Source organism: Ictalurus punctatus, chromosome 18 (genome assembly GCF_001660625.3).
Source record: "Ictalurus punctatus breed USDA103 chromosome 18, Coco_2.0, whole genome shotgun sequence".
Lineage (NCBI taxonomy): Eukaryota > Metazoa > Chordata > Actinopteri > Siluriformes > Ictaluridae > Ictalurus > Ictalurus punctatus.
Genome location: NC_030433.2, coordinates 21,962,837 through 21,974,597, shown reverse-complemented (window position 1 = coordinate 21,974,597; position 11,761 = coordinate 21,962,837). Strand labels below are relative to the sequence as shown.

Genomic DNA, 11,761 nt, shown 5'->3' with positions numbered 1-11,761 from the left:
CATATGTACAAGTAGCCCCTATGCCCCTGTGCACAAAGTGAGCGCCATGACGATACGGTTTGCCGATGTCGATGTGGAAGAACTCGAGTGGCCTGCACAGAGGCCTGACCTCAACCCCACTGAACACCTTTCGGATAAACTGTGACCCGGGCCTCCTACTGACTCTGAAATGAGATGTTCAGAAAGTACTCATGAGTGTGACGGTCAGGCGTCCACAAACATTTGACCATACACTGTACCTTTAACTGTTTCTTTGTACATCCTGATTTCCCTTTAGCATCTGAGCATAATAAGACCGTGTTGATCGCTAACCAGTCTGCAGATGTGAAGTAATAATGAACCAACCTATTAGAACCTAACTAAGTAGTGGACATGCTAAATATGTTGAGTTTCAAGACACGCATTTCTAGTTCCAAGCTACCAGAACCTAAAGAGCTACACCGAATGCTACTGCTGCTAAAGGGTAGCTCTTAGGTCATCCACCATGTGTGATCGTATCGGCAGTGTGTCCGTTCGGAAAAGAAAGAAAAAGAAAAAAAAACATTCCTGCCGTGCTATTTCCTATTTCCACGTTTTATATCTGTTCATTTCTGTCTGCCTTAGAGGGATGAAAGAGAGAATAGCAGAAGCCTGAGAGACACAGTGAAAGGGTGATGGTGGTAGCGAGGGGCGTACACACACACACACACACACACACACACGGAAGGGTTAAGTACAAGGGAGTGAAATCGACACACACTTTCTTGCACTGATCCATTAGCTAATGGATACCTTAAGCACTATCACTAAATTATGTGTAACTCTCACTGTAAAATACCCAACCAAGTCATCACAGCTGGAATGAAGATAAAGGTGCACGGTTTTGCGATGGATTGGAAGCGTGTACCCCGCCTCGTGCCCCGAGCCCCCGGGGATCCATTAGGTAAAAATGGAAAGAATATGGCACAACCGTGATGTTTCCTTGATTAGCTTGGTTGGCTGTCCACTAACATCACTGACCAGGTAAAGAATGGATTAGTCAGAGAAGCAGCCAAGAGGCCAAGCGTAACTCGACATGATGCGACCAACACCATGCTTCGCCGTAGGGATGGCTTCTCAGTCAGCAGTGTTGGCTTTCCACCAAATGTAGCGCCAAATTTTTCGCCGAGTCCCTAGTACGCCGTATAACCTATGAATAGCTTCTCACATTGAACGGTGGATCTTTCCAGCTACTTGGGAATTACCCTCCCGCGTTGCCGACTATCCAGAACGATCCTTATCCAGTCACTGACTTTGGTTAGACAGCTCCCGTTGCCAGTTGTGCAATATTCCCTACATTTATATTAATGGATTAAATGCTGCGCCACATGCTGTTCAAATGCTAGGATTTAAAAATAAATAAATAAATAAATAAATAAATAAGCAAACCCGGAACTTTGTCCCTGTTTTGTTAGCTCTCGTTTTTTCCGGATGCTGTTCGCACATGTTCGATTCTCTAACAAACTCTTCCGGGAACAGGTCACGTTATTTTGAGATCTTGGGACACTTTAATTTCACACAGGGAGACCTCATTCGACTAAATATGTGACTTCTGATGGGACTGGCACTGGTTGCACTTTAGGGGTCGAATGTAGGGGAGAATATTTATATTTATTTATTTATTTATTTATTTGTTTTTAAATGATCATTTCATATCGCCGTTGAGATTATGGATTTTATTTACGCTTTTACAAATTAATCAATTGATTAATTAACAAATAAACACTTATAAATAAAGATTTGAAAGACTCTTTTATAACTATAAATACATCAAACAATTAAATCAACAAATGCATAAAAATCCGGACACGCGTTGCAGTTATCGTCTCAATATAACATTTCAACCGTAATGCAATGTAAGATGAAAGTTTTAGTTTCTTTCTAAGGTTCTGAAAAATCTCCACGAGGATCCGTTTTCGTCCGGCGAGCCGTTTGAGATGAAGACGCCCGATGTAAGACGCGTCTGGCTTGAAATCTAATAAAAGTAACGCACACGACCATAGTGTACCCTTTTACCCTGTAAGATTGAAGACTCTCCCACATTATTTTTCCCTCTCCCACAATGCACTGCACAGCTGGAAACAGGTTTTATAGTCTAATCAGATCAGAGTGCCTACGATGAAGTGTGCACAAAGAATGAGAAGATCTTCCCTCTTATGATCATAAATGCAAATGGGGAATCAATTACGCCGCAAGTGAATTGCCATTCATAACTCCTGAGCCATAACGTAATACGCTATAGAAACACAGTGAGCATATTTTCTGTGTCATTAGGATGTAATGCATTAATGAATTAGTATTATTAAAATGGAGGAGGGGGGGGGTATTATAAGGCTGGAGTGGCAGTTAATTACTGATGTAAATGGGAAATGACATCCACCGATTGAGGAACTAATGTCATAATATAATATCCAGCGTTACTTATCTCTAATTGCATACGTGTAATTATGGGTAATCGTGATGTATTACTGTTAGAAAAATATCGACGATGAGCTTCGTCTACTGAGGTGCAACTGACGGTATAACGTAGTGCTTAGATTTGCATTTGCATCACCTCGAATCATGCGAGCTATTAAGCATTTAATTAATCCGACGGTTTTATTAGTAACATGAGACACTCATGTTGTTATAACCAGACTATTAAGATAGACCTTTAAACGGTAATTTATCAAAACAATGTAGGAATGTAATGTTCTTTGATTCGAAGGTCTCTTATTTAAAAAACAGCGTACCGTGTAGCCTACCGGCGCTGCTGTGTGACGCCTGGAAATATATACAGTACATACTTACCATCGGTTCCATCGCCGTATACCGTAACGTTCTTGCTATAACACGCTCACTATATATACATTACTGGTATGGGGTGACATTGTCGATAGCAGAGCTTAACAACGTGCCATAGCGATTCAAAATGAAAGCGCTCGTTAGCATCAGAGCTTCGTGTAGCATATGGCGTGTACTGTACCGGTCTCTGAAATTTAACATGATTTTAAATGCATGTCAAGAAAAACACAAAACGAATGGCCACAGACAAGAAGGAACTTTAATTAAATATTGTGAAAAGTTGAAAAGTTATCTTACAGTTAATTAGAAAATGATCGTTTTTACAGTAGCTTTAATTTTTTTTAATATCATTTCCCTCCCCAGCAATATATATAACCCCACACACACACACACACACACACACACACACACACACACACACACACACACACACATGTAATGTCCAGTTTGTAACAAATTGTAGGAGGAAAAGCGTCAAATAATTTGAAATCGGGTTTCTGTGTCAATCGATAAGTCTTCGTCCGTGATGAATAACGAATGCTGTGGCTTGGGGGAGGAAAAATGTAAAAAAAAAAAAAAAAAAAAAATCTGAAAATAAATAAATAAATAGAAAAATCTATGGCGAGTTTACTGGAAAGAAACTGGTTCGGACGATCACATGATCACATTCTGAGAGTACTATTTGTTTAGGGGGGAAATAATGGAAGTTCACGAAGCAAATTTTGATGGGATTTTGTGCTGTTTTGAACACGCTTACAATCAAACCCTCGCCGAACCACCGTCCACTTTTTGACCACCTACCCGGCAGGCAGGTTCAACAGCAGCGCACTGGAGGTGAGCCTCTGCACTCTTAAGGCATTTCAACTGCTGGTGGATGTGAGAAAGAAGAAAAAAAAAAAAAACTTTGAACATGGACACGAACCATTCAAAAAGAATAAAAAAGATATTGTACACGACGTCCGTAGAACCAAATCTCAGAGATAGTGAAGCAAAGCGGATAAAGCCGACGTATATTTATATTCAGACGATACACTGAGTGAATAAGGTCCAAGAATTGAACATTTCACAAATTTTGCCACGTGATACAAAAATCTAACATAAACGCTACGACAAAATTTCATTAACTTATTAACAAATGGTATAAAAAAAAAAAATTAAAAAAAAAAATTAAGAAAAAACCCTTGGCCTCATGTGGATGGGATTAACAATATGAGTGTTAACCTAAACAAGAAACTGATATAAGAAACCACATCACAATGGACGGATAAAAATGTGAACAACTGTAAAAAAAAAAAAAAAAAATTAAAAAAAAAATTTAAAAAAAAACAACAATAACACAATGTAAAAAATGCACATCATAGCATAACAAACATGAACGAAAGCAACGTATAAAATCGAAGTGATACATACATGATGCGAGACGGGTAAATTTCTCATAATCCATTTTGATAAAATCTTGCTGTTCCATGAGATCAGATGTATAAGTGAAAGTAGTTGTATAAAGCTGCCTTCTTTCTCATGTATAAATATATTTCAAACGATAACTTTGGCAAAGTAAAAGAGGAAGAAAAAAAAATTTGCATACGTATTAAGAATTTGTACAAAGACACGTAAAAAAACAAACAAACAAACAAACAAACAAAAAAAAAAAACGACAACAGAAATATAGCAATAATTGATTGTGATATCCTATGATTAGTAAGAAGGGCCTGTAACTTTCACAGTGCTCGAGCTGCTCTTGACTCCCTCTTAATTCCCGATAATTCGTCCTTTCCCTCTGATGTATTATTAGTGGAATCAGGTAAACACCCGCGTTAATTAGAAACAGCCTATGTCCTACATTCACCCATTGAATCCGCTAAAACTAATCACGCTAACCTTTTCCCCTCACATTCTCACATTCAAATCTTCATTTCTATACTCAGGATATTATGGATTCTATAACTGGAAAAAAAAAAAAAACCCAAATATGATCACAGTTTCTTCACAAAAAAAAAAAATAATAATAAAAGAAATAATAAAAATCTGAGGAAAAGTCAAACAACCTTTTAATCAGAAATGGCAAAAACCACAAAAAACACATTCCTTCATAAACATTTTGTCAATGGTGGCAACAAACAATTCAAACATTGCGAGGATACGTGTCCCTCTGGACCGTGTGTATTGGCTTTGAATGAATATTATAGACTGTTTTATTGGTGTTTTTTTTTTTTTTTTTTTGTATACTGTAAAATTCCATTTTGTGCTTGTTAGCAATCATGGCTCCCCCCCTTTCTCCCCCCCCCACCCCCCTTCATGATCTCATATTTTTCTTATATGAGCACGTATGAAAGAAAGAGCTAATGGCAGTTAAAATAAAGGCGGTGTGCGACGCAGAGTGGACGTTCTAGCTTGGCAACCGCTAGCAGTGACGCAGTCTGGGTTTGATCGTTGACGCGTAGTCAGTTTTTTTAGCATGTGACGTCTGACGTCGCTTTGAGATTTCTGGCGGATTTGAAGCTTTAAATGGGAAGTTCACGTTTTTTCGGTATGATTCTGATTGGAAAAACTTTCAATCTTTTTTTTTTGTTTTTTTTAAAAAGCACGCTACTTTAGAGATCGTTGTAGAACCGTGGAGAAGACTCCACCCGTGCCAGATAGAAAAGCAATCGCAATAGTGAAAAAAAAAAAAGCGAAATATAAGCAGTACACATAAACGCTATCGCTTCTCGTGGATTGACGTGTTATATACACGTTGAAAAGCACGACCTTTAATGGAAAACAATCAGCAGGGAAGGTTGTTGAGCGAGCGCACTGTATGTACGTAGGATCTCTGCCACACTGGAAAGCAATCGGTATCCGATCCCAGCATGAAGCTCGGGATCAGACTTGGAGTGTCTTGGAGTTTGATCTATACGTCCCACGAGGTCACCGTCCGTTCGAAGGGACGCGCGTTACAGTTTCTTATTAGCGAAGTCGTTGCGTCACGCTTTTCAAAATGAGGTCTGAAACATATGACGAGAGCCACGATGGAGTTTGCGTGTTCTCCCCGTGCTGCGGGGGTTTCCTCAGGTTTCCTCCGGTTTCCTCCCCGGTCCAAACACACGCATGGTAGGCTGATCGGCGTGTTCAAAGTGTCCGTAGTATACGAATGGGCGTGTGAGTGTGTATGTGATTGTGCCCTGCGATGAATCGGCACCCTGTCCAGCGTGTACCCCGCCTTGTGCCCGATGCTCCCTGGGATAGGCTCCAGGTTCCCCGTGACCCTGAAAATGATAAGCGGTATAGAAGATGGATGGGTGGATGGAGAGCAACGATTGAATATATTCTCACAGCTCGGAAGAGGATACGGTGCCGTACATTGTCCGCATGTCACTAAAGAAAATCAATACTCTCCGTGTACTGCGTGGCGTATCGCTGTCGTTCCCGGAAGAGACTCCAGAGTCTCACGGCGACTCCTGACCAGGATCAAGTGCTCATTGAAGCTGAATGAATGAATGTAAAGTGATCAGATGCGGATATACTCTGGAGCAGGACATACACGTGCATATATCACATGCACGGCATGGAAATAATACACCTATATTGAGCAGATCATCAGCGCAACAATAACGCTACGATGCTGTGATTGGACAGCGATTGCATTTCAGTGCAGCATGACTTCCACCGGCGTGAGTAAAGTTTAACCCGTTTTAGGGGAATGACATTGATTCTGACACAAATTCAGCATTCGGTTGCAGCTTCCTGTTGATCGTTTTTCATCCAAGAGAGGTAAGAGCGATGCAGAGCGAATGAAAAGTTCGTGTATCGCGTCGCGTACTAGTCCACCGCTGGGATTACTCGTCGTCTGGGTATGTTTGGAGGAGTCATCTCAAGTGAAACTGTTGGGTCGCTTGAACGCAACGAACCACCGTAACGGTGGAAGGAAAAAGAGTTGCGATAAGCTATAACACAATTTATAGTTTTGAATAACCTAGGCTGTTTTTTGTTTTTAAATTTAGTCTCTCGGATGAAACCCTATTTAATCTAGCTGGGGGTACGCATTTAAAAAAAAGGGCAATTTTTTTAAAAAAATTCTTTTGCATTACGTGACCCGGATTCCCCTGAAAAACATGTCCAACCAATCTGAACCTACGGAGAAGTCCGTAACGAATGACGCTAGCGTTTTGAAAGTTCAGTGCAAGTCATTTTTGTTGTTTTGCGCTCTTTTTGTTTTGTTTTGTTTTTGTTGCTGTTTCTTTGTTTGTTTGTTGTTTTTTTTTACGTCGGTTCTGTTTTCCGCTTCGTTCGGCTCCAGGCGGTGACGACCGGGTGAATAAAGTTCCACGACGGGTGCGATATCGATTCGTAACAGCCTACCACTCGATAATCCTTCATTCACTCGTGTCACGTTTCACTTTCATTCCACAAAAAAAAAAAAACACAGAAATCGGAATGCCGAACCCAAATCCAAACATTTCAAATAAATAGAACCGCTCTACTTGTGGGGTTCGGGGGCTAATAAGAGCTGCGTGTACCCCTTCGGCATTACAGATGGTCTACCAGTTCGGTGCAAACTTCAACATCAAAAACTTCACACGACGATCCAGGTGATGTTTTTTTTTTGTTTTTTTTTTTTGTTTTTTTTGTTCTTCTATCATTTCAAAGGTGATTCTCTATTTTTATTTTTATTTTTATTTTTATTTTTTTTTTAAAAAGGGCCTGAGTTTAAAGTGATCCTTCAGAGAGCGACTGCTGGGTCAGTCAACACCCGGAGTCTTCTGTACACACACAGGGAGACCAGTGCCAGGAAAAGTGTGTCCTGGGCTTTTCCCATCTCTCTCTCTCTCTCTCTCTCTCTCTCTCTCTCTCTCTCGCACACCCACACACACACACACACTACATAGGAGGAACGATCATTCCAGGGATTGCTGCTGCTGTTGCTGCAAGAAAGAAAGAGTAAAAGAAAGAGAGTTAATTCGGTTTAATTCATTAACCGTTCCATTACTGGCAATCAGGATGAGACAGCAGTGTGTAAAACATGCCACGAACAGGCCACATGTGTAAAAGATTGAGAAAATGGAGAGATATGAAAAGAAAAAAAAAAAAGCATGGCTTGCGTTTGTACATCGATCGGAACTCGTCCCGTGTTTTCTCTATAATAACTCTCATCACGCCAGTCTGATCTCAGAACCCCGGTGTCTGAGTTTCTGTTGGCGTTTCCGACGAGAGAAACGTACAGATATGTTTCCCCCGTGACGCTGAACTGGCCGAAAGTGTGTGTTCGCACCGCCTGATTACAGCGTCCTATTACGGATTCCCGTCTGATTGTCTGCACGCCGTTCGCTCCGTCGTTCCGTCTCGTCCAGATGCCGCGACGCACCGTCCCGATCAGGATGATCGGCAAGACGTGAGGGACTCGCTAACACGCACGCTTTACTAACACGATCTTAACGTCTGAGATGTTTCGGCTGGGAAGGTTTTCACGGTCCGTGCGTTTAAGTATGAGGCATATCGTTAAGCGAGACGTGCACTGGGTGGGCGGGTGGGCGGATGGACGGACGGGTAAATAGATGTACGTATGGATGGATATATGCAAACAAAATAAAAAGAAAGAAAGAAAGAAGGATGGATGGGATATTTAAAGCTTCAAGCAATGTGACCTATGAGAGAAAGGTGAGGAACATACTTCAGGAGAACGCCAAGCCCTGGAGTGCACTGGCAGTGGAGTACTTGTTAGAGTCCACAAAAGACTGATCTGAAGGGAGGAGTGGAGAGTAGAAGAAAATGCAAAAGAGGTATTAAAGGGGGATACAAAAGGAGGAAGGAGAACCAGAGAATCAAATTCAGACCTGGGCCTGTATTCATCAAAATTCTCAAACATTTTTTGGACATACAAGTACAATTGAAAGCAATTCATGACTTCTAATACTGTACATAAGAGTCCTGAGTACTGAAAACTCCGAAAATGTAGGAGAACTATAGGCTGGATGCCTGTGCCCTTCATTTTTTTTTAGCGTACTGAAACATTTAGGAGAAATAACGGAGGAAAGAATTCACAAATTTGGTTTATAGGCGACGCAGTGCGTCCCGTCGGGACATGGCGGGTAGCAGTGACGATTTGGAACCGTCCCAGGCAACACCGACCGTTCAAAACCGTTAGCACGTATAGCATCGTATTCATTTTCTACTGCTCATCAGGACGCAATAAACAAACAGGAAGAGGACATTCTGGTATTCTGAGTCATAGACACATGATAGTTATGAGTAATTCTGAGAGGCTGGATGAATGCAGGCCCTGATGTAAATGCTGAGTGTGAAACTATGGAACACAATGCAGGGGTTAGAGAAAGATGCAATCCGATCATTTCGGATCGGTTTGGTCGCTGAGAAAAAATAAATACGTTCAACATTCCGAAACTCTTTCCCAGTGTGATGATTACACAGAAATAATCTTATCTTATATCGTCATCGAATATTATCCCACCCTGAAAAGTTACATCAGAATGTAGAAAAAAATAAATAAATAAATAAATAAATAATAATAATAATAATCAGCGGTACCTTGGAGGCCATTGGCATTGGTGCTGGTGCATGTGGGTGGAGGAGAGCTCTGTGGCCGCACCACAGGAGCAAACGCGCTCTTCTGCTTCACTGCTGACACCATGTTCGCTGGAGAGAAGGAGAAAATTCCAGAGGAGCTGCTGCAGTTGGATGGCAAACTGGTGGATGAGGCCATGGTGGGACTGGAAGGAACAACTGTGGGAGAAAAAAAACAAACCGGAACGTTCACGGCACTGAAGGGCGAACGCATAGGTTATATAGTCCTCTGTCAGTTCACAAAAGCATACCCATGATCAAAACCGATTAAAAACGCGTTTGTGAGGAAATAATTCTGCTAATAATTAAACGTTCTGTAGATACCAACATCTAGATTAATATCTTAACATTACGCAGCATGTGGCTCCAGGGTCCGCAGTTTGATCCTTAGCTCAGGTTTCTGTCTGTGTAGAGTTTCACATGTTTCTCTGGGTTCTCCTCCTATTGTCCAAAAACATGGCAGAAGCCCAACTGTATATGCTAAATAGCCCGTAGGTGTGAATGAGTATGTGAAGGTATATGTTCGTGGTGCCCTGTGATGGTCCGGCATCCCATCCGATCGTCCGAGGAACCCGATCCGTTGCGACCCTGTCTAGGACGCCGAGTCGTTACTGAAGTAAAAAGTTGAAAAGACGAATGAATGAAAAGTTTGGTCATATTTCTAAAGTGTAGCAGTGGTTTTCACTGTACCAGAGTGCAAAGAATTTGAAGGAGGTTTTGGACCAGGGGCTCATGGTCTCCAACACCACTAGATTCTGTTCCAACAAGTCCATTCCTGACTAGACAGAGCAGGTTGGCGCAACAAGAAGTTCTAGTCAATGTGAGAGTGCTGAATGGGTTCATGAAGCCCTACATTTTTGCATGTTAAGGCTCTCAAATGTTATCCATGCCACGCGGTGACGAGACTCTCTCTCGAGTCACACTCTTGAATCTGCGCAATCAATATTTTCCCTTGTGTTCCCTTAGCTCTGGAGTACAGATGCTTTTTGAGGCTTGCCTTCGAAAGGCATTTCGATTTAAAGTCTTACATTTCAGCCTGTCTATAGCACCACGGGTATACTTGAGAAAAAAGCAAGCAGGCCTGTCAGCTCTGGTGGATATAGGTGTATTTGAATGACTGACTCCTTTGTGCCCACACCAAGAAACAGTCCACCCTCCTCGCATACATTATGGCACTGAGTTTCATGGTCGCGCTCAGGAAAAAAAAAAAGCTACAAAATTCAACAGCTAGAAGCCGGGATAATTGAGAACGCTAGCCACCGTCGCAGAGCCGGACAGTGTGCTTGGCCCATGACTGGTATCACTGTCTATATGCGCATTTCAACCTCTGCCACTGAGTCTGTCCACATTTTACAGAATTCCGTGAGCAGATCACAGTCTTCCTTGTGGCCACTGCTTGTGGACCTTGGTTTACACAACGGCTCACAATAGTGGCGCTCCCTCCCCAATTAGATCTATTGACCAAAAATGGACGGAAAGATTCGGCAGCCAGATTAGCTGCACCTGTAGATGTGGCCCCTTGAAGTAAGTTGAGTACTGCCGACCAGTAGTTCAACACTCCTGAGCACGAGAGCCTTGTATGCTCGCAGGTAGAAACTGTTCCGTGAACGGTGTACCCTCCGTCATCTGGATCCGGATCCTAAAGGGACAGCTAGACTGCGGAAAGTCCCTGTCTACATTGGAGGTGTTTTGGAAAGGCGTAGGGAGCAAGGCGTCTTTATCTGCCACACTCCTCCAAGATCCCATCATGGCATCTCACCCTTGCACTGGAGTCCTTATGATCTCTTGTAGGATGCTAAACTGAAATGGGTCTCTCTATAGACTGCATTTTACCTAATGCGATACGGGTGAGTTGCATACATTGGTGGCTGGATTACTCTGGAATGACGCTGTGGTTGAACCCAGGGTTTCTGTCTAACATATAACCTGCTTTTGCTAACCAATTGACTGAATTTGCAGCACTCCATGAAGGGGAAGCTGCTGAGATTTCCTTCTTATACTCACCATTCTCCCTATGGTACTATTTAGACCATTCAGTGATCTCCCACAGAAGGAAAACACAACGAGCTAGCTCCTCTGTCTAAACAGAAACTGGCCCACTTGATGGTGGACATCACTGACCTAGAGGCGATCTCGATGCCTGGTGCCTACCTTAACATACCACTCTTTTATAAGCACCACCTCTTCATGGGCATTACTCAACAAAATCTGCCCTGATGTTGTCACTGTGCACCTTCTGCAGGTTCTTAAAGGTTAACATCGCACGTTCCAGCGGTATGAATTCTGCAGGCACGTTTACAGTTGGGTCCTGACGTAGCGGCGTAGGCTACTGCGGTGATGTTCACCATTCTAGCGCCGAACCAGTAGGTACATGGCGAAAGCGTTCCAGAGAACGGTGGTG

At 42.3% G+C, this 11,761-nt stretch overlaps 1 protein-coding gene across 2 annotated transcripts in view; it reads right to left on the bottom strand.

Moving 5' to 3' along the window:
• Nucleotides 1-3,043: 3,043 nt before the first annotated feature.
• The window catches only part of ebf1b (EBF transcription factor 1b), a 108,438-nt gene continuing 99,720 nt past the window's right edge, over nt 3,044-11,761 (bottom strand). Inside the window, exons 15-17 of one of the 2 annotated variants that reach the window (XM_017492888.3) lie at nt 9,325-9,519; nt 8,450-8,518; nt 3,044-7,703 (exon numbers count right to left, since the gene is read on the bottom strand). In XM_017492888.3, the coding sequence (XP_017348377.1) occupies nt 8,451-8,518; nt 9,325-9,519 (263 nt within the window). In that variant the 3' untranslated portion in view covers nt 3,044-7,703; nt 8,450. The remainder of the gene's footprint in view (nt 7,704-8,449; nt 8,519-9,324; nt 9,520-11,761) is intronic. The other variant, XM_017492889.3, reaches the window with a different exon arrangement.